This window comes from Scardinius erythrophthalmus, assembly GCF_964197995.2.
Source record: "Scardinius erythrophthalmus genome assembly, chromosome: 1".
NCBI lineage: Eukaryota > Metazoa > Chordata > Actinopteri > Cypriniformes > Leuciscidae > Scardinius > Scardinius erythrophthalmus.
The window spans coordinates 38,215,590-38,239,134 of NC_138221.1; the positions used below are offsets into that span (position 1 = coordinate 38,215,590).

General features: G+C 38.0%; 2 protein-coding genes across 7 annotated transcripts; both read right to left on the bottom strand.

Moving 5' to 3' along the window:
* Nucleotides 1-708: 708 nt before the first annotated feature.
* chst12a (carbohydrate (chondroitin 4) sulfotransferase 12a) lies at nt 709-7,928 on the bottom strand. Of its 6 annotated transcripts, none has more exons than XM_081383805.1 (4): nt 7,867-7,928; nt 7,260-7,451; nt 6,815-6,919; nt 2,567-5,752 (listed from the first exon to the last, which is right to left on the bottom strand). In XM_081383805.1, the coding sequence occupies exon 4, from the start codon at nt 5,703-5,705 to the stop codon at nt 4,389-4,391; it is 1,317 nt and encodes a 438-aa protein (XP_081239931.1). In that variant the 5' UTR covers nt 5,706-5,752; nt 6,815-6,919; nt 7,260-7,451; nt 7,867-7,928; the 3' UTR covers nt 2,567-4,388. The 6 variants fall into 6 exon arrangements, with proteins under 6 accessions (XP_081239927.1, XP_081239928.1, XP_081239931.1 ...); XM_081383803.1 differs by having other exon boundaries at nt 7,850-7,926; XM_081383804.1 differs by having other exon boundaries at nt 7,260-7,410; nt 7,850-7,921.
* Nucleotides 7,929-9,016: 1,088 nt separating this feature from the next.
* Nucleotides 9,017-20,730, bottom strand: eif3ba (eukaryotic translation initiation factor 3, subunit Ba). Its single transcript, XM_081381470.1, has 19 exons — nt 20,253-20,730; nt 19,679-19,871; nt 19,304-19,423; nt 17,546-17,603; nt 17,339-17,467; nt 17,036-17,193; nt 16,623-16,754; nt 16,458-16,524; nt 16,324-16,370; nt 15,522-15,732; nt 15,362-15,434; nt 15,153-15,275; nt 14,980-15,058; nt 14,755-14,893; nt 14,257-14,382; nt 14,086-14,163; nt 13,871-13,979; nt 9,560-9,672; nt 9,017-9,474 (listed from the first exon to the last, which is right to left on the bottom strand). The coding sequence occupies exons 1-18, from the start codon at nt 20,353-20,355 to the stop codon at nt 9,572-9,574; spliced, it is 2,046 nt and encodes a 681-aa protein (XP_081237596.1). The 5' UTR covers nt 20,356-20,730; the 3' UTR covers nt 9,017-9,474; nt 9,560-9,571.
* Nucleotides 20,731-23,545: the final 2,815 nt, after the last annotated feature.

Consider the following 23,545-nt stretch of genomic DNA (forward strand, 5'->3'; position numbering starts at 1 on the left):
TTTATTAATGTAAGGTGATATAAATACTATTAAAGTGTGAGATTTTATCTTGATCCGACAATCCGTGCGCGCTTCTGTGATTATTCCTCCGCGCTCCATAAGGTTGCAGTCGACCATGCAGTGAAATTGTGTACTTCTGTGCCATCTAGTGGTTATGAAGCTGTCAAACGCCAATACTCTGTAGTAGGAATTTTGATGTATTTTTGTTAGGAATGCACAATCTACCAGCCTATATATATATATATATATATATATATACACAGTAAATAAATAAATGGTTGATACTGGATATTTAATTGCACATTGTATATTAACATTACCTCTGCATGCAGTCATCTTACACTCACAGTTAATAGGCTATTTAAAAATCACAAAAAAATACTGTTCAAATTAATTTTGAATGTAATCTTTAGAAAATATCAAAATGAATGTTTCATTCTGTACATTACATTGTGATGGCTAAATTCACTTGTAGCATTTAAATTGATTATTATAATATTTAGTATTTATTTTATTTATTCTACTCACATGCACTAAATTTTAACATGTCATTGTAGTAGAGTAGAGAAATGTGGGATACAACAGACAGTTTATCAATATATACACTTATAGTTTGAATCAATCAGGCTGAACGTCACTGAATAAACGTGGTTACTGTATTAATGAACAGCACTTCTGTAAAACAAATAAAGGGCAGATAACAGCTTTACAGTGTTTGCACCATGCACTGATCTTTATTGAATCTTTTTTTTTCTTTTGAAGCATTAAATAATATCATAATAAATAAAAGAAGAGCTATGTACATTGGCCAACAGAAAAAAGCAAACCAATCCAAAATGTCAAGAAAACATTATTAGGCTAAGACCTGATTTAATGTAACAAATGTTTCCCTTTTGCACTCATCATGATCTCCTGAAAAATATTTCATGCAACAAAGAAATTCCTATGACTGAAAAGTACATCAGATTTAAAAAAAAATATATATATATTTTTCATTAATATTGGCATTAAAACAATCACTAAACAACACTTTTCTTTGTACAATGTGGCACCAACTGTATACAAAACATACACAGGTCCTCATTTAAAACAGAAAATCAACAACATTGGCAACTGCACACGCGTTTTAAAAACTTTTCCCCATGTAACAGATCTTGTGATTTATGAAATAAGAACACGTGGAACTGATGTGACAAATCTCAACAGCACCACCAGAATTGTGGCAAAAAATCGGATATTTTCCATGATGCAACACATATTCTAAGCACTACTAAATTTTTTTAAAAAGTAGGAGCTTTAATTGTTTTCACTGCAAGTCAGAGACTCGCTTACAAAAATACTTTGTGTAAACTTTTCTCCAAAGGCACTGCAACCAAATGGGCCCAACAGTGCAGCAATCCAGAACTGTGGCTTGCCCTGAAGGCTGGCTGAACTGGGGCGTCCCGTTGCCTTTGGCCCTTTCACGACAATCATGCTACACTTGTGCTCCACAGCATTAAATCCTATTCCTACTACAATATACGATCTCATCCCATCTCTCACTGCCTTTAAGGTTGGTTTTATACATGATCGGATGTGCAAAATGCGGCACGAAAACATGACCGAAAGTACAAGAAACACTTTCTTAGTAAATACTATTAAAAATAATCATAATACATCCTTAAATACTACTTTTGCACATGCCCACGTTCAAATTGCGACTAGTAGAGGAACTATAAACACAACTGACATCTGTGCATCAACTCTCTACACAGAATAACTCTTACGAGGTAAGGAATAAATACCCTGTGCCTTCACTTATATTCCTAACAATATGCAAACAAGGCCTTTATTTTTCCAGAGCAAAAAAAGAATATAGTTTGCTACAGTATTCTTGAGTGATGCATATTTATGAAGGACTGCAAGGCACACATGCTAACATCTATAGCATGCTGCAGATCAGACCCTGCTACACACTAAAAGAAGAAAAGGATCAAAATGATGAAAGGCAAGATTTCCTTGACAAGAACAGGCAATAATCTGAATACTCCAGCCTTCGTTACAAAGAAATGTCTTCTGATGTCAGTTACTCCATTTACTTGTTTCACTGCAGAACACTAGCAATTTTGTACAATAATAACTGTGAACTGCTTTAAAATGGTTGAAACAATCCATGTGTGGAAAAAAAGTGTGTGGAAACCATGGAAACAACGGACACATTAATGTGCCATCTTAAAGAAGAGCAAATAAACTGCTGTAAGAGCAGCAGATCCCTTTATGATTTTAAAAAATAAATGTGTAAAATGTTTGCTTGCATTTCAAAATGTCATCTAGCTTTTTTCCAAGGACAAATGTGCCTTCACTTTTCACATTTAATTGTAAAAGGTTACAAAAATATTCTAAAATACTCTAATATGTGCACTTGCTTAATGTACAATACTTTTTTTATTTATTTCTTGTGATATTTTAGTTTGGTGGATGTTTATTAACTAATACATACAACTATACAACTACAAAACTGAGGGACAAATGTCTCTTGCTGGGATTATAACATCCATTCTGATCTACATCCATCCAAACTATAAGGAAAATACTGATGAGGTGACGAGTTTGTTTTTAAACCACTGTTCGGTATATTAAAAAAAATGACATTGTGCAGACTTCACTGAGTAGGTAACCATCTAAATGTCTCTCTCCAAATTGTCGATGAGGTCCATATACAAATGCAAACAGTTACACATTTAGGGGGTAACTGGGAAATGGATTGAGGAAATGTAACCTGTGTGCAAGGAATGTATATTCACTACAGTATTACTTTCAATGCCCGTAAGCTTCACAAAGACCTAAAGACTCTTTCACATGACTCGCATCAGCGTCCCCCCAATGCACTGAACCATATAGTGTGAAGCATCAAGCTACAGCATTACCCTCAAGACAGGGCAAATGCTAAAAGCGCAAAGTTTGCTGTTTATCACTGATCTTTTCGAAGTGCAGCCAGTGACACAGTCAGCTATGCTTTTCACGCTTTTTCACCAGTCACAAACCCATTTATTAGTGACTATCGTGAGCTTTGACGTCAAAGGCTAGATCTAGGAAAAACATCCAAATCCCATTTCATTGTTTCAAAAAAAACAACAACAAAAAAAAAAACAGGCACTGGTAAATCATTAAAAAACAAATCTGTAATATAACTAGGCTATAATATAAAGTGATAAAACAAATTATACAATGAAATATTTGTGAAAACAAATACTTTTGTACGGACATGACATGACGAAAGAAATAGATACTCTGGCCATGAAGAAATCATTCGCACAACTTAATTTATGGCCATGATTTAAAAAATTGTCCCCTCGTTTTAGTTAAATTGTGTCCATGTTGTACTCTTATTTCCCCTTGTTCTAGTTAAATCATGGCCACGGTAAACTAATTCGCTCACTTTTTTAATTTATTTAACCTGTTAATTGTCACCCCCCATTTTGAACATATATGTGAAAATGGTTGCAAGCTTTTTAAAGAGGATACTGAGCCGATTATTGCAGATGTGAAAGCACTTCAAAAATGAAACTAAAGCTATAAAAGATTGTTTACTGTAAACCAAATGTACTGAACTAAAAAATGTATAACATAATTTGGACTCTAAAATTATTGCTAGCAAATCCAAGGCATGATGTGCCAAACCAAGTTGTGTTCCAAATTTTAAGTTGATATCGCAAAAATTGAGCCCGCTAAAAGGATTTAAATGACCATTTCCATTGTGATGCAATTTCCGATTTCAAAACAGTTTTAAGTGTGCAAGCTTTCGAATGATACATAATTTATGGTGATAGCTAAGACACGTCTAGCAAGCCACAGTTGTTTGTTTTGCACATTCGTGATAGACCACAAATTATTCATTATCGTTTACTGTGGGTTCTGTCGCCAAATATAACCCCATAACGAGAAAACAGCTGTGGAGGTGAACACGACAACTCGTCACAGCGTCATCAAGCTATGTCGTTGTTATTGTTTTGAATAAGCGACCTCTAGCAGTTGCAAACGTGCATACTCTCTGCCTTTAACAGGTTAAATCATGGCCAAGATTGGACTAAAACAAGGGACTAATTTGCACACGTGGCCACAATATCTTGTTTTTGTTCCCGGCACGTAATCCACCCATGGCTGAGTGGAGAAAGATGCTTTTTGAAAGCAGATGGTTCAATTAGAGTATCTACCTGCAGGATTTAAGTGGACCATGCAAACTATACAAACATTGATCCCTTGGACGAGAGTCATGTGAAAGAGCCTTTATAAACAGAATAAAGTGAAAAAGCCGCGCATTAGGGACCAGGCATCAGGAGCTCCCATCACCGTGTTTATTGTGCTGTGAAAATATTTTCAGCACCCCAGTAAAGCTGACGATGAACATATCACTCATGTAACAACTTCTCTGGTTTGGAATATCCAAACAGTTTAAAGTCGGCTTCATAGAGCCTGTACAGCTCTTTTCTGGACTCCAATGGTATGCTGGCGAACCAATCCTGCTCCCAACTGCTGACCGTACGGTTACGATGGCTTTGCGGGAACTCGACGACATTGTCTACGCGGAGAATCCGCAACAAATGCTCAGCATCCTCATCCAAGGTCTCCAGCTTCCCCACGAAATCGTAATTTATCTGGCAGGGATGGCACAGACGGTAGATTTGTCTCCAGTGCTCGTTGAAAGGCATCTCTTTCTCAGTGTTAGGATCCAGTAAATACCGAACGAAATTTGAGAAAGACGGTCGAATCCCAGCGGCGAAAGCATCCACGACTGAGGCCGGGGGATCCGAGTAATTGCTATATCTTTTTAGCATGATAACAGCGAATCTCTTGTAGAAGTCCTCGTTCTCTTGCTCGAATTTGTTGCGATAGGCAGAGATCAGTCGTACAAAAGGATCCCTGACAAACAGAAACTTGGTGTATTTCTTAAGCTTGATTTTCATGAGGTGCCGTGAGAACTTTCCATAGCGCTTCCAGAACTTGTTGAAGGTGAAGTGCAGGCTACTGTTGTGGATGAGCTCCTGAGGAACATCTAGAGGGTCTTGGTAGGGCACGCCGTCCAATAACAGGCTCTCGCTCAACACGATCATAATGCGCTTCCAGTTTGTGCAGGCCACCTTGGGAACGTAACAGTAAATTATTCCATGCCTGTCGTCCACAATGAGGTGATCCAACTCTTTATTGGGTATGTCATCAAAAGTCCTGTTCTTCCCAGGGAAGTCTAAAAAACTTCTGTTACTGCACACATCTTGGATCAGCTGCTTTCTACTCTCTTGCTTCTGTTTTTTCTCAGGGTCAATTGGCGTCAGATGGATCTTCCACTCTCGTCTCGGGACAAATTTCTCATCCGATTTCTCAGAGGACTGATTGTGAGGGTCTCCAGGGGGCGGTTCTCCTCTCACCTGTTCCGTGGGGTCTGCGGTTCCTTCCAAGAACTGGTTGACAAAAGCATCTATGTCCATCAAGAACGAGCTCTCTTTGTCTTCCTCTATTTTCTTCTCAGGGTCACGACGGGCCAGTGGAGAGAGGCGGGACGGATGGGGCCCGGAGATGGTTGTGTGCAGGTAAAAATTAGAGGCCCCCACGTCATCCCAGTATATGATTATAAGAAGGATCATGAAGACGGCACCCACGATCATAAAAATTCGGAACAGTCTCGATTTTCCCATTTTGGTTGATTTCGACTGAGAGAGTGCCATTCTCATCTCAACTCCATTACATAATCCACAGCCCAGACCGCATACATCATACTCTGAAGTAGAGGAAAACAAACCAGAAAATGGAAGTCAAGAGTGTGCAAACTACGTGGTTCAATGTTTTGCAATATTGCGACCTTCATTATGCAATAGAAAAGTAACATTTCATATTCTCTTTACATGACACAACATTTTCATTTCTTTCTGATTGGTTGGTCGTGATTGAGTGTTGTGTGTGATCATCAGTCACTTAGTGTATGATGCTCAGTTTTTCTTGTTAACCATTTATGTACAGTCAGCAAGTGTATGATGCATAGCGTTTAAAAAAAAATCTGGAAGGATTTTTTAAATTGTTTAGTAGCCTATATTTTAACCGGTCCATAGAAAAAGTTACTTTTACAAATAATTCATATTATTGACCAGACGCTTGTCAGATCTTTACTTATTGGATGCTTTAAGAAAAACAAGTTGATATTCATATTTTGACACATGATCCTCATGTCCATTTATTCGCACAGCAGGCCAATTTTACAAATTAAATCCTGTCAGGGGTTGTTTGAGCATAATAACTGACTGACTGACTGACTGACTGACTAAACATTATCCCTTACATAACACTGAGGGTGTTTTAGTTCGAACAGATTTATTTAATAAGTAATGTAATGTAGCCTCTGTCAATGGTTATTTTGGCACACTGGGGCCTCATATCACCCTGAAGGGGTTTACTGGCTTCTACATTAAATATGGATATGATTATTATCTTCCTTGTAAGGAGTGCGGAGACAGAATGCGAACACAACTACATAGGAAACAGCAGTAATTAATGTTTTGTTGGAACAGAACCATTAAATTCCTCTGGAACATTTGTCGTGTGTGACAAAACAAGAGGCTGATGATAACGCACAGTTATAGGCTCGTTCAGTGAATGGCGTCAGAGCACAAGACAAAATTATGTCGGCTACAAACAAATGTGAGTGCATAGTAACGTTAGCGAGCGAGGCGTAATAATAATCACTCAAAAAACTGACAAATGTTTACGAGCTACACTACACATGTGGATTTTTCGATGTATGAATTTCTTATTTAAATTCAGGCCAATTATCATTCGGAAAACTCACAGTTGAACAGCTATACATTTGCCATGCCCTCGCGTTCATTTCAAAGGCAAAGGCGACCCCTCACATTCAGCTGGACACAATGCAGCTCTTTGACACCATCTCTTACTGTGGGAGGAAGCGGCAAACATTCGAGCTTATCCGTGAAAACTCCTCCAAAGCCATTCATGTATACATACTTTCTACTAAGCAGCTGATTCTGGTTAAATTGGATGATACTGTGTCGATTGTTTTTTTAAATTGGCAACATGAAGATATGAATTCAAATCTAGAGCAAGTGCTTACACCACTTTTTTCCATAGGAAGTCATGAAGCTACTCATGCCTGGGGTTTTGTACATCGGTTGTGATTCGAGCACACGGAATTAAATGAGTACTATGTTAAGAATGATATGGTCGAAATTAATGTGTAACGTGTCCAAACGTGGCTGTAACGATAACGGTCTCACCTCATAGCAGGAGTGTATATTTCTCGGCAGGCAGGCAGACGGCGTCAGCTGAGGAGGGATGTGCAGCGCGCGGGTTGTTGACACAGAGGCGCTTCGGTGCTCCAGTCCGCACAGATATCGCGAGATTTCTGCCCGTGAACGCAAGGTTCTGCTGCTGATACAGTTTTGTCAGCACACAGCAGCACTCTTTCGCTTTTTATATTTTATAGAGAAAAGACCACATAATGAAAGGTGTCACCTACAATACAATAATTTCTGGCAAAATGCAACAGTTGGAAACGCTACCACAATAAAACTTTGGTGTCTAGAGCCATCATCAATAAAATAAATAAATGTTCTTAACATTTGCAACAATATGTTAATCATAGCAACATGGGACCACATAAAATCAAACGTGAAAAAATGTAAAAGCCCAAGAAAGTGCCTTGAAACGTGCAGCATTATTCAATGGTTGCGTCCGAAATCGCATACTAGGTAGGTACAGGTTGGCTACTTATTTTCAATAAAAAATTACTTTACAACGGTGAATGTGTGTTGTATGAATGTAATCTGGACTAGAATCGCCATGTTGTAATTATCATGTGACCTACCAGTCAGAGTTACGTACCCATAGACAGTATATAAACTACCTAGCTTCACTGCCATTCATAAATCCTCTCTCGTGGCCTCATGGGATAGTAAAGTGTCCATCATATGCACACTTCAGAATCTCGCCGGAAGAAGTAGGTTATCCGGGTATTTTTTGCTTACTCGTTAACGAATACTGTGAATTCGGACATACTTGTGTCACATAATGTTTGTTTTTCGCCTGCTTTATAGTAAGGAAGTAATATGCCATTCCGGATGCAGTCAGTGTGATGAGTTTTGGCCACTGATCTATATAGAATGTCATTCTATATAGATCAGTGGTTTTGGCGTAATTTCCACTGAAACAGGAAGGCAGGACAGGACATACCGAATAGCTCCTCCCATTAAAAAAAAAAAAACAGAGTCGTTGAGCTCGGTAAAGCCGCAGTTTCCTCCCAATCTCTAGACATTTCTCCTCCATGTCGCTTTAAAATATAGCATTCTGTGCAGAATTCAAATGGGGTCCAATACATTTTGTGATCCGCTCTGTGCTATCATGTCCCTGGACCGGAGCAGTCTGTGTTTGTGCGACAGTAACGTAAAACCAGACTTAATTCGCCCCAATGGAAAGTATAATTTATTATATGTCTGAATTGTTCCCTATCCACCATATAGTGCACTATGTGCCATTCACCATTGTACATAGTAAATGTGTGAACAAAATGACAGATTTTAGCCTCAGCTTCAGCATCTATTTATAGTGTAGGGGGCAGGACACTTTATAGAGAGCATTTGATTGGACAGAAAATCTGAGGAGAAGCTGAATTGCAGAGTGATGTCATCAAAATTATTGATCCATATTGGCAGAAGTGAGGGACTGTAAGTTTTGAACGCTTTTATCTTCTAAATGTGAATATTGTCATTGTTTAGGAGCACACTAGCTTATTGATAACAGTTAGGCTAACATATTCATACTAAAAGCCAAACAAAAACACACACTAAGGTTGAAAAAAATCTGAACGTCACATAGTACAAAATTGATCATTCCTTTATATTTACTCCAACATTTCCTAAAATCCCCGATATTGTTTCTGCACGAAAACCTATTATTGTCTAAAATACACTATCAACTGAAGTTTAGTAAGGTAGAAGTAGCAAAAGTTTCAACAATAGAGAAAAACAACAAATAATTAAATTTCAGTTCAACTTTATTCCCTTGTTGCACATTTAATATCAGGTAATCTGAATGGAGGAGGATATAGACCACTGTAGTGCCATTTTTGCACACTAGAGTACAAGTTTGCCTTTTGGAAAATCTTAGGAAACAAAAAGTTTTCCTTCGGTGAGCTGATGTAAAAACAGTTTATGGCATTTTGTGCCATGGTGACACCCTTTGATGAGGTAGACCAACCAAAGGCAGGAACAAGAACACGTTACGATCAGATCCACCAAAAGCAGGCCTGGATGATGTTGGCAGGGTAGCTTCTCCCACAGCTGGATGATTTTGTTAAAAAGCAGCAGTCAACAGTGGCACCAAATTCTCCTTCTGCAGCGACCAGTATTAAAAGGCACTTGACTGATGATAACAAGGAATACTCTTATATGGGGATCCCTCAATTTGCCACACTCCTCCACTAAAAAACGGATACTGAAAATAAGAAAACAATATAATTATGACTGTTCCAAGGTGTTACAAAGACCATGCCAGAGTAATACTGCTGCAAATACAGTACCTGCTGCTGGAATTACAGATCTCCAATGGGAATAATTTCTTCATTGATGAAAAACTCAATGGTCTCTTCCTCATAATCATCGATGTTGCTGTCTAGCTCATCAGTGTCCACACCTAGAAAAGATTAGAAAATCCAGTGATGACTAGAATATAGTGTTTACCCAAACTCAACCTCTAGGTAGGACTGTCACAATAATTACATGTTGACAATAATTATTCTGTTGACAATTAAATGTCATAACCATCACAGACTGAGTCTTGTTTCTGTCACGTATTTTGGGTTCCTTGCCACTTGCTGTTTCCATTCACCTATTTTTATGCACATTTTGGGATATTGCATAAAATAAAAATGCTGGATGGAAGCGCATATATTCTAAAAATGTGCTTAAGCTCAACTGAGGCGGTTCAATTTGTTATCTGATAAGACGACGTACACAAACTACAATGGAAACACATTTACAAAATAAATCCCTCTATGCACAACAAAAAAAACTGCCTCAACAGAGGATGTGATTGGATAACTGGACTAACCCACGAAGAAATATTATTACACAGCATCTAAAATGTTGGTTTGATCATCCTGAAATGCCTGAGCTAGAGTCTGTCATCAGAATGATTTAGTTAATTCCCTCACAGAAGTGTCTCACACGTTTGTGTTCCCAAACATCAGCATCCAAATGCAAGAGAACATGATAGGGTTTATTGTATTTCATCTGCATGCTCTGACTTGCGTAGTCATTTATAATGGTGCACTGACACCAGGGCTGAACGAGTTTGGAAAATAATTGCACTTTTTTTTTTTACCAATATTGCGATTTAATATGCAGTAATTTTTTAAGCTCTTTATTTTCTGTATTATTCAACAAAGACAAACAATAAATCTCTGTATAGTAGGGGTGGGAATCTTTAATCAACTCATGATTCGATCCGATTCTGGGAATCATGATCCAATTCCAAAACGATTCTTGATCTACTTTTTTTCTTATCAATTAATCTTATTAAAGGGTCATAAAACCCTAAACCAAATGTTCTGAGATTTTAACAGAGGTATGTGTGTTGAACACCATTGAAGACAAGGTTAAATTTGAGGTTTTTTCCACTATTTTCATCTTCCGGGTTTAAAATCTTCATCGTGTCCACGTCACAGCCTGTGAGGCTGCAGAGCACTGTAGGACTTTGATGACTCATCGGAGTCTCATAATTATTCATGAGACCATGTGGGTCTTTCCAATGACAGACATGTCAAACTGTGATATTGTGTAGTAGATGAGAGACGCAATCATGGGACGCAATTTTTCATGTTGCAAAAGTTCCAGAACGTTGCATATCTTTCCCCGCGATGCTGCCAGGGCTAGACTCTGGCTGCCGATGGTTGGTTGGCCATCAACCACTGACACATCTAAACTATGTGTGTGTAGCAAGCATTTTCCAGTTCTCGAAGCAAGAGAACTGCATTGTTCACCAATGCAGGTTGCGACTTGCGAGTGATGCGGTACCAAGTCCCGAGGACTTTTCTATCCCTTCAGAGGTGTGTCTAAAATGTAACCCTAACCGTTTTACTTGCCTTTTGTTAAATAAGCACTCGTTATTAAAATTTCGCTAATCTCTCAATTGTACGGAACATATGCTTAATTCGTGCAAATTTCTATGTCACTGTCCATCTTTATTATGGAGGTTCAGGTTCTAGGCTACGTACGGAACGTTTTTTTTTTTAAAAGCAGAAAATTAATCATTTTCAAATAATAATAATAATAATAATAATAATATATGCATTTATAGTGTGTATATAAAAAAAATAAAATATAAAAATATATTTTATAATGACATTATAATTATACATGTACATTAATATGTTTTAAAAACAATAACGATTACAGTAGGCTAATATATGTAGCAGGGCATTCAGTTACTTTTGAAAGGAGAAAAATAAGGTGTCAGTGTATTTCATTAGACTTTAACGGTTTTCCACTCATTTTTAGTGACAGTTGATATGCATGGGCCACTGACGATGACAGTTATCCCCCCCCTCGCCTCTCCCCTGCCGTGCCACACCACACCCACTCCCCTCCCTTCTTCTCACAGCCATCCACACCCAATTAAGTCGCATTTTTTAAAAAGGTTGTGAGCTAGACTTGAGCTGAAAGAGGGGGGTTTCGTGACCCTTTAATAGAACTTAAAATGTAAAAAGTATTCTCTAAAATAATTACACTTTAATAATTAAATTAAAACAATTGCATGTAAAGAATTTTAAATAGCCTATTTAAACTAGGTCTAACAAAACATAAAAAGCTAGTAAATAAAGAGGGAAAATAAAACATAAGCAATAAACAAAGAGTGCTAGAGTATACCTGAACGTTTTCCTCTCAAGAGCAGTGAATGATTTTTCTCTTTCTCGTCTTTACGGTTTTATTATTACCGATGATGACGACATCATAGACAGCGGTAGAGCCGATAAGCTGCATTCACACTAAAGTGCAGATCTCTTTTAAAACACAAGATGTGGTTTGTCCTGTCTGTTTGATCCCTTAAAGGGATAGTTCACCCAAAAATTTAAATTAGCCCATGATTTACTCACCCTGAAGCCATCCTAGGTGTATAATATTCTTCTTTCAGACGAATACAATTGGAGTTGTATAAAAAATTCCTTGGCTCTTCCAAGCCTTATAATGGGAGTCAATGGGTATATAATTTTGGCAGCTCATCAAACCCTATCCATCCGTGATAAAAGTGCTCGAAACGGCTCTGCAGGGGTTAATAAAGGCCTTCTGAAGTGAAGCGATGCGTTCGTGTAAGAAAAATATCCATATTTAAAACTTTATCGACTAAAATAACTAGCTTCCGGCAGACGGCGACACGCAAGTAGACCTACGCCTAAAGAGTAACACTTGACGATGCGTAAGCTCTGACGATGCGTAAGCTCTGACGATGCGTAAGCTCTGACGCCTCTCGCGGTTCAAACAGGGCTGGGCAACCGCGTTCATCATTACGATGTGCGTCAAGTTCAAGTGTTACTCTTTTGGCGTAGGTCGACTTGCGTGTCGCCATCTGCCGGAAGCTAGTTATTTTAGTCGATAAAGTTTTAAATATGGATATTTTTCTTACACGATCGCTTCACTTCAGAAGGCCTTTATTAACCCCCCCAGAGCCGTTTCGAGCACTTTTATCACAGATGGATAGGGTTTGATGGACTTCCATTATAAGGCTTGGAAGAGCCAGGACATTTTTAATATAACTCCAATTGTATTCGTCTGAAAGAAGAATGACATACACACCTAGGATGGCTTCAGAGTGAGTAAATCATGGGCTAATTTTCATTTTTGGGTGAACTATCCCTTTAAGACATTACTGACTGTGTTTACATTAATTTCGTGTCATAAAAGCATTTTGCGATGCAAGAACATTTAACCACACGGAGTTGCGCACAGCCGCATGAGCGAGCACTCTTCACAAATATTGCACGTATCAGCATTTGAAACTGAAAGCAGCCTTCTGTCAGTGAGTTTTATATTTTTAATATATAAGCCCACTGCATTCCAAACAACAAATTATGCTTTCATTGAACATTTGTAAGGACAATACCAGTGGGCGAGAACGTGCACTGCAAGCATAACATCTTATGCAAATCGGCAAACATACTGTGCAATGAAGACTGCAAATGTCACTAGTTAACTTTAGTTCAGCCTTTCTGAACGTTATGAAGGATTGTTTTACAAAAAAAAACACTTACATAAATACATAATGCGGTCTGTTATTTCTTGATATCAGATCGCTGCGAAGTATAACACCGTTGCCATGAAAAACAGAGCGTTGCTATGGACACAGGATTCTAACCGTAAAGACGGAACGGACTATTTTCTTTAGTGGAAGCAATACAATCGTTTTTAAATCAATAAACTACTTTTTAAATCAATATTTTGTGTCAAATTATTGAGTTATTTGGTAGGTAGCCATGTAATAAGCGGGATAATGTAGAGCGAGGCGGTTGTTATAGCAAATACAACCCCTTCAGGCTGATTCAAGACCCCTCCGCTTCCCGTCAGGTTCCTGATCAGCCTGTCGGGGTTGTATTCGCTATAACGACCACCTCGCTCTACATTATCCCTTACATATAGTATTTATAGCCTATTAATAAATATATTGTGGCCCACTCATTTTGTTTGGCCCGACAGTGGAAACGCAGCTTGATTTGTCTCGCGGCTCGAGGTCTGAGGCTATTGGCAACCCGCCTGGCGCATTGTTAGCCCTCGCTCGACATTGGAAAAGCGGCTAATAAAACTCAATGATGAACAGAGCTGTTCTCTGCATTAGTTACCTCCTCTAAGTTCAAGGCGGAGAGGTCTCTGCTCTTGGTAAATTTCCGCGGCTCTCTCACGGTATTTGCGATACTCATCCATCATGGCACGTCTCTTGTCCACCAGTTCCTGTAAAGCACAAGTCACTCATCTAAATTTGAGCACTGAACTTTGATCCACATGTAAATACTGTGTGCATCCTAGAAAAAAAAAAACCTTTCAATCATTCTCATACCTTTGATGCTTTAGACTGACTGAGACGATCTTTCTGCTCAAAGATCTTGGAGTATTTCTTCAAGTCCTTCTTAATGAGCTGTGGGTTTCAAAAGGCGAGGCGGGATTAGACTTTACACTGAAGGGCGTTGACAGAGTAATGAAAGTGACCCTGCATCTGACCCCATCTCACCTTTATTTCCTCTTGACTCAGGAGAGAGGGAGGACGGGGCCTCCACAGCAGCTGGCAGAAGCGCTCCTTGTTGGTCTTCTGCAGAAGACGGCCCTGGAATGTCCACAGCCAGAAGGCGTTGTCCACCTAAACCAAAAACATTTTTTTGAAAGAAGGAAGTCTCTTACAGTCACGAAGTTTGCATTTATTTTCAGTAAAAACAGAATTACTGTGAAATATTAGGATTAAAATAACTTTCCTATTTGAATATATTTTAAACTGTAATTTATTCCTGAGGGAAAAGCTGAATTTTCAGCATCATTACTCCAGTCTTTAGTGTCACATGATCTTTCAGAAATCAGTCTAATATACTGATTTGCCACTCAATAATCATTTATTATTAATGTTTAAACAGTTGTGCTGATTAATTGTTTTGTGGCCATTTTTTCAGTATTATTCGATTCTTTCTGACGGCTACTGTTATTTTAGCTGTTTTTGTATTTAAATCAGTTAAATCACCTTGTGACTCCACCAGGAGACAGATGTCACAACATATCTTCCAGTGGGGTCCCATTCCACGTCTGAGGCCATGTAATGCTCTGCGATGTTCATCATGGTGCAGTCTGACGTGTCCACAAAAGCAAGAGCTCCATTCATGCTACAGGATGAAACGTGTAAAATTATACAAATGAACCACTCTAAAAATAAATGCATAAAAAAAAACACATTTTATTGAGTACAGACCTCCTCAACCCAGCCAAGACCAAAAACTGCCCCTGTGGACTCCAGAAGATGCTGTTTGCCTGTTGCTTGTCAAACATTTCTGAAACATTACATTTTGGGTTTAATATTTAGATCATGCACACATCTTAAAAACTACTTGTCAAGAGAAATGCGTTTACAATGTGAACACTCACTTATTAAGTCAATTTTCCCATTGTTCTTCACATGGTAGAAAGATACACTGATTCTGGGAGATTCACCATGTAGCACAGCAAACTTGCTGCCATTTGGTTCCCAAGCAAAAGCAATGATGCCCTCTGTAAGATGGGTAGAGAAATCAGAACCAAGAGTAGGGGTAAAAGACAGTCAGAAAGAAGAGACAGCAACATTATCTTTTCTTTACCTTTCATCTCCACCACATCCACAGGTACCTGCTTCTCTCTCATTCGGAAGATCTCAAAGTTGGTGACAACGCCCTGAAGTACAAAACGAATTGAGCAAATCCATGAAAAGGAAATGTTTAAGCTAAACCTGGTAGTGTAAATTCAATACAGTTCTTATACCTGCGTTCCTTTGGGTGTTCGGTCAACCTTCACGCAGAGATAGTCTCCATTTTTCTGCCAGTGAAGTTTACAATCCACAACATTAAACAGGTTGCGGACTCTGATCTCGTTCCTTGATGGAAGCTGCATGAGTGTCACCCTTGCTGGGATGTCCTTATCCTCAGGAACCCAGAATGCAATGATGTTATCACCAGGTGACCAGGAGAAATCCCTATGGACATTGCATTCATTTTACATTAAAATATATCTTTTAAAAAACACACATCAAACAGATAAATAATTCAGTGTAATGAATAGTGATAGATTTGGCGCAAGCCATTTCAATGAATAAAACTTTTAAAGTTTAGGGATAGTGCTTTTTTATTTTTTAAAGAAATTAATACAGTAAAAAGTGACAGTAAAGATGTTTATAATACTACAAAAAAATCTATTTAAAAAATGAAGTTTGTTTTCACTTTCTAATCATCAAAGAATCATGACAAAAATATATATATATATATCTATCATTGTTTCCCCCAAAGTATGAAGCAGCACAACTGTTTTCAACATTTATAATAATAAGAAATGTTTGTTGAGCAGCAAATCTTCATATTATAATGATTTATGAAGAATCATGTGACGCTTAACACTGAATTGCTGTTTTTGCAATTTTGCAATATTACTGTTTTGACTATTTTGATCAAATAATTGCAGACTTAGTGAGCTTACGAGATTCTTTCAAAAGCATTGAAAATTCTTACTTTCAACTCCAAACTTTTGAACGACAGTGTATTTATGTTCTCAATAGTTTTATTTTACTCACTTGATTCCATTTATCTTCAAACTCTTCTTGTCCAAAAGACCCATCGACTACAAAAGGATAAAAGTTGATTTGTTAATTAAACAAATAAAACCTGAGGATTTTCCAACCTTGCATCTCTGACACAAGATACTTACAGGAGTCTCATAGATGCTTAGTGTGTCCTGCGTCATTCGGGCAAAGAACTTCCCATCTGGACTCCACCTGAGCAGAACAAGTTTTAGATTAAGTTATTATATTCCAATTCGACTGTAATCAAATTAGTAACACGTGCCATGAAAATGAACTCAAACCACACTTACTTGAAAATTGGCCAGTGGGCAGAGCTTTCACAGTGAAAGCCTCTTTTCTTCTGTCCTGTGAGAACATCCCAGATTATAATCGCCTGCGGGTCATCTTTAGTGTCCATAAGAGGGCTGAACGTGACAACATATCTGCAAGCACGAATTACATTAAAAAATGTGTTTAATAGCATGAAAAAGAAAAGAATGTATTTAGACGTATTTAAACAAATGAATCAGTAATTGAACGACTCAACTGCCATTATTTGGCTACTCAGATTATCGCCATAAATTGAATCATGCAAGTGCGTTTTTAAATAGAGTAAGTTCCGAAATATCTATAAAATAAATATAGAAATAATGATATAACAATAATTATCACCATCATCATTATATAACATAAGAACCCATTTCAACACGGGAACATGGCATACCTCTCACAGGGAGAGAAATCAATGAGCTGGACCCCCTGATGACTGAACCTCTGGATCTGCTTGAACTTCTCACCACCCCACAGAGCAATGCCTCTCTGATGGAATGTGGCCAGGTAGGTGCCTTTTGGAGACCAGCGCACGTATGTCTCGGTCCAGCGCTACAAGCAAAATGTACAAAAAGATACTGAATACAGTATACATGGCCACATTTTAAATGTGTATAATGGCCACATTTTTTTGGTTATATTTTAAAGATGAATGGGTGAACTCTCCTAAAAAAAAACAAAAAAACTTTGAACTCACCGCTCTCTCCTCCACTTCAATAGGCTCCTTGACATCATTAGCAAAAATGCCTGTTCTTTCACCAGAGTCATAGATTACGCTGTACTGATCACGACAGTCAGAATCCTCCAACCAGTGACGCAGATTTCCCTGAGACCAAAACACCAAATGTTAATCAGAAGTCTGGATTACACATAATCAGAAAAGTTCTTAGAAATTACTACTCACAAAATCTTTAAAGGGCTGCTTCTCAGGAGCTTCCCACTCATCACAGATTGACATGTACCTACAGAAACGAGAAATTTTAGATTAGTGTTTGTCAATATTTTGCATTTGCTGAAATTTGTTTTCTTTGGCCGATAAGTGTCAGAAGCAGGGCTTCTATCAGGAATTGGTGCTCCTCATTTGGGAGTCACACTTGTTCTCTTTGCAGTCAAAAGTGACCGGACATCTGAAAATGAAACTTCCTCCCTTCCCCAGTAAACTCAATGTAATATATTAAGTTCAATAATATTTTTTCTTTTGTATTTTGAGAGAATTTGATGGTACTTATTAATATGTATGCAATAATTATGGTCCATTTTTGCCATTGAATATACATTTTTTCTTAATAATTTTTCAATTAATGCAGTATTTCAGATTAATATAGAGACTAGGCATTTTCAATCTAATTTTAAGGTGGATTAGCACAATCTGTTGAGAGAAAATAAAAGAAAACATGTAATTTGATGGTGTTACCACTAGATGCCTGTTTAGCTCTCTATGGAGTGGCTTTTGAATCCTCTAGAGGTTTTTGGACAAAATTGCTTACTTTTAAGATGTGGATTTGAATGTATTTTTTTAGAAGTTCTCAAAAACTACTTTTTGTCAAGGTTTATAATAAAAATATATACATATTTGAAGTGTACACGTTTTTGCATTATTATAATTGGTACTATACGGTTATCCGGACCACACCTGACCACAACCGCTCTTGGTTTGTCGTAACCCCAGTGACGGGTAGGTTTAGGGGCGGGGTTGGGGTAGGTCATCACATGTGGTCCGGATAACCGTATAGTACCTTATAATTACAGTGAAACCTGAATACAAATAAAGCATTTCATTACAAGTAACATTAAAATTCAATAAAAATGTAACAAAAATAAACAGGAATGCTTCATCACAGCTTAATCCACCTGGATCTGATCTCATTTCAACCTCTTATTACACTCTTGACTCATTTTTGCTGTATGGTAATAGCCCTACCAGATCATTTGTGTACATAATTGTGTTGGTGTGTGTGGGTCTGTTTTGCACTATTGATGTTTTAGAGAGTAACCCCTTCCTTGTTGTCCACTTTTGTACTGCATTGAAATCGCTGAATTATTGATTTTATTTTACATATTTGTTCTATTACAGTTCATTGGGGTGTGTGTGTGTGTGTGTATGTGTGTGTGAGTGGGTGTGTGTTTTGCACTCCTGAGGTTTCAGAGTTTCACCCCTTCATTGCTGTGCACTTTTTTTCAACATTGCGGCCGATTGGTAGATTGTTCTCAGAATCTTCAGAATTTTTGTCGATTTCCCATTCATTTCCTATGGTAGTAATTTTTCACCGAAGACCACAACTGTGACTATTTTTTTTACAACCACTTAACCTGCTTGAATCATGTAAACACGGTTTACTTGCGTTGCGTTACAGGTTTGCATGTATACCGGGACAACAGGTTATATAATAAGCTGTTTTTTGTGAGTTATCTTATTGGTGTGCATGTAAATGTGCTGTTTATTATATGGGCGCACTGTTGCCTGCCGCTTTAAATGCTTGAACTTTAACGAGCAGGATGGATTCTGATTGGCTGTCAATGATTCCCTGCTCATAAGCTGGAGAAAAAAAATCTTTTTGAAATTGTCTCCAACAGCGTCGTTCTTCTGTGCCGTTTCCATTATAATTCTGTGAGCTCTGCAACAAATGCTCTCACAATATCAGCACAATTAAGGACAACATACTTATCAAAGTCTGTGAACAGATTGACACGGAAAGTGTGCTGCTTGTCCAGCTTGTAGCCATCGGCGTTCTTGACTGCTTCAAGAGCGTGACTTGGTGCAGAATACTCCAGGAAAATGTACCTGTGAAGATGAAGCGCATTGAAAATTAGAATTCAACGACTGACACAATCCCACCATGCTTTATCATATTAGTCAGTATAAGCATAATAGGTTACAAAAGTACAGTATCCATGCATTTCGTTTATATTATCATATCCATCTTAAAACAGTAGGCCAAGCAGCAATAGAAGTATAATATTCACCAAATGACAACGAAATCATGGAGCATTCCTACTTCCCATAGCACACCCCATGCAAACCAATAGTTAAAGTTACCCCTTAGTCTTTCCGTCTGCGTCTGGATAGAATTCATTGGTGATTTTGCCGAACTTTGAGAAGATCTTGTGGATGACGTTCCTGAGTTTCTCCAGGCGTTCTGGTCCGACCTGAGGGACATTATCAACCACAATGACCGAGTCGATGCCGTCCGCCTCCAGGGGTTTATCCTTCAGAACATCCTCCAGCAGCTCTGCGTACACATACATAAAGACCCCGTCAACATCTTAAACACGCTGTATGGGTAACCAGACGTTACAGCACTACAACACACCTCCTGAAATCAGGCGCAAACAGCTGCTGACTCAATGCTGTGACACGCGCGTCTATTTCCCTAAAGCTGCTACGATGCTTTTGTCCTGCTCGCGCACATGCTGAGCGTTAATAAGAGCGCTTTAACCGCAATAAAACGCGTTTATTCTTAAACAGGGCAGTGGTGCAGCATCAAATGTTGCTAAACAGTTAATCCGAAGGGTGTTCGTGTAAGTTCCAGGCCCACATTTTCAGCTTTAGGGTGTAGTGTGCGACTCGCAGGCTGTTAGCAGGCGGGCTAAATACCGTAGGCCTCTCTTACCCTGATCACTGATGTCATCCACGAAATCCTCCGGATCGCTGAACGAAGGCTCTTCTCCGTCGTCATACTCCATTTCGGCCTCCATATTCTCCGTATCTCGCATTTAGAGATCGATTCCTGTCAGTCCGAGCTGGTGAGAAGTCGGTGGTAAATTTTACTGCAGTAATCCAGAGATTTTTTTCTCACTCGGCCATGTGCAAAGCAACCGGCGCCAACCACTGCGAGCGAGAGAAGGACCGTACCATGTGTGCGGAGAGCGGGTGAAGCCTCTCGGTGACTGTTTAGTGTTCATGTACTACACAGATTTAGGAGGAAGATAACATTTCGAATTTATAACAGCAGTACGTGTCCTTATAATTCATACCTTCTGTTCAAATGTGCTAAATGTGTCGGTTTACTGTGAAATGTGGAATGCTTGACCCCTTTTATGACAGACGTGGTCTTTCCCTGTGCTTATCTCTCTGAACTTCCTGTTCATGTGACATGTACCTCCCGTCCGAATAGGCGTACTTCACTACTGTAGTATGCAATTGCAAAAAGCTGTATGTCAAACTGGGACTTAATTTGCAAGCCCTTGTAATGGGATGTGCAGAGAGATAAGCAAAGGGAAAGACCAAGTTTGTCATAAGGGGTCAATCACTCAACATTTCAAAGTAAAACGACACATTTAGCACATTTGAACAGCAGGTAAAAATTATAAGGACATACTGCTGTACTGCAAGGGTGCATAAAAGGTTTACTTGATGGATGTTACATTTGATAGTAAAATATACACATATACAGGGTAAAGCCTAGTAATGATCTACAAATGAACAAATTAAACCCTTTAATCTTTGAGGCGGCTGGAAACATTACAAGAGAGTCATTTTTCAAATACATCCTCAGGGCATGACGGCAATACACAATTTATGTCTACATGATTTCTTTCATTACCAAAACCTTATGAAGCTATTTTATTTGGATGTTTTCCAGCTGATTACACTGATTGAAAACGACCCGTGGCAGTCCTAGAAACACACCACACGGAAACTATTAAACACAATAGGGGATTGTTACGTACTGAATAAGCACATTGGAGTATAAAGATATGCTACTCTTTTTTTCATCCAGTAAATGAACTGTGGACCTAAACCACAATTGAACATCTAATGAGTTGTATTCACATCTGTGTGAACTAAGCTTCTGTTCCATATAGGTATATTTTGGGGTGTAAAGAAAGACACACTTGTTTAAAAGTTTCTGATACATAAATACTTTTTGGTAGAAGGAGGACAGAGCAATAACCTCCTCAAAAGGCCCTAATTAAGAACCTAATTTATTTTCGACAATGTTGGTTGTTAAAAGCTATTATTTCCTGAACCAAATAAATCAACTATTGTAACTCTTCCTCTTTATACTGTTTTATAAAATGTTTTTGAAATTTAAATTGTAATATGAAATGTATGCCTGTGATGCAAAGCTGTATTTTCAGCATCATTACTCCAGTCTTCAGTGTCACATGATCCTTCAGAAATCATTCTAATATGCTGATTTGAAACATTTATCATTATTATCAATGTTGAAAACAGTTGTGCTGCTTAATATTTTAGTGGAAACCGTGATATATCATTTTACTTTACACACCGTGAAAGATTCTTTCATGAATATAAAGCTTGAAAGAACAGACCAGTAGGCCTAATTATTTAAAATATAATTATTTTCTTACATTATAAATGTCTTTACTTTCATTTACCTTTATGATTTATTTAATGCATCCTTGCTAAATAAAAGTATTAATTTCTTTATAAATAAATTAATATGATCAAATGAAAGGCCAACTATTCTTTTCTAAGTTGATATTGGACATAATGTAAAAATTTTAAAGAAACAAAAAGGAATTAAACATAAGCATCATTGTATTGTTAAATCCCCTTGTAATATTGAATATCATGTTCTAAACTAAAGAGATTTATATTTTACAAGGTGGGGTCATTTAAAAAAAAAGACACTTCTTTACTCATAACCAATAGGGGGCGCTCTTGTTACAAGGTGTTTGAAGTTCATAATGGTTTTCTTTGGTCGGTGAGAGATTTCCCAGTCATACAAGAGTCAGATGATTTGTTCTGTCTGTACAAACTCTGGCCATCTGCACACTGATTCGTGTCCTTCCAGCAAAGTTTTTGCAGTTGCGATTAGATTACTATTACTAACAGTAAAATTCCCGTAGGCTCATCTTTTCCAGCTAATGTCAGAGCTGACATTTTCTCTCACTCCTTTATTCTGGGAAAATCACTTTTGGATGTGTATTTGAAAGTCCGTGATTAAAATAAAGGGCAGACTGAAACGTTGTTAAATAGTCTGGCAATGACTGCTGCCCTTATTTACTATTACTAAATATCAGCATTCAATTTTGAAGTGCAATGAAAGGCAGCCTGGAGGAAATGTGAGTATAACACAAGTCATGAGTTTTACCTCACGCAAATAGGCCATGGTGGGGCCAGAAAAGGCTTTCTGTGTGCTTAGACATTATCTTCTTCCTTGAGCAGGGGATTTTTCAAGGGTTACATGGGGAATATTTGTTTAGATGCGTCTTACCATAATAGGGCCTCTTTGTTCATAGTCAAACATTAGATCCCTCACAGGAAAGGAAAAGTTCTCAGCAACTCTTATATGACAATAAAGCCTAAAATAGCTGGATACAAAGACGGGTGGCGTTTTGAAAAAGATGCATCTAAGCTTCAAGTTAGAATGGTACTTACTGAGCACAGGCTGGGATAACACTTCCTCTGGCACTTAACTCTTGCATAACTTTTGTTTATTTGTCTCTGTTTGAACTTGCTCCCAAAGCAGTGTGCAGGAAATGCACAGTGTGGCGACATTTTGGTTTTTCATATATGGGAAAATGGCAGATTTAAACTTTACACCCAACTAAGACATCAGAAAGCTAATAGTAATAAGATGCAGAGACAACAATAAATTACCCCAAATAATCTGCTAACATACAAAGGCTACTGGCCAATATCAGTGGTTCTCAAACAATGGTGACCTAAAAATGAATAAGCAATGCAAAATGCAAATAATGAAATGTATCTGGACATAAGATATTTTAAAAAGGGTGTTGTTGACGTCAAAAGTTGATTGTATGATCAAACTATGGTATTTGGAAGTCACATGCATGGTAGAAGCCTACTATGACTGATTTTAACTTGTACATACTGTAAAAAAATGTATTTATACAGAAAAAAAATACTAATGCAACAGTACAAACCTTTTAATTGCTTAACAGTAAATTAACTTAATACCACATAAAAGCT

Coding starts and splice junctions, on each gene's coding strand:
- chst12a (XM_081383801.1), bottom strand. CDS start 5,705: ATGAGAATGGCACTCTCTCAGTCGAAATCAACCAAAATGGGAAAATCG.
- eif3ba (XM_081381470.1), bottom strand. CDS start 20,355: ATGCGAGATACGGAGAATATGGAGGCCGAAATGGAGTATGACGACGGA. Junction 19,424..19,678: donor GCAGACGGAAAGACTAAGGG/GTAACTTTAACT, acceptor TCATCTTCACAG/GTACATTTTCCTGGAGTATT. Junction 13,980..14,085: donor GTCAGTCTAAAGCATCAAAG/GTATGAGAATGA, acceptor TGTGCTTTACAG/GAACTGGTGGACAAGAGACG.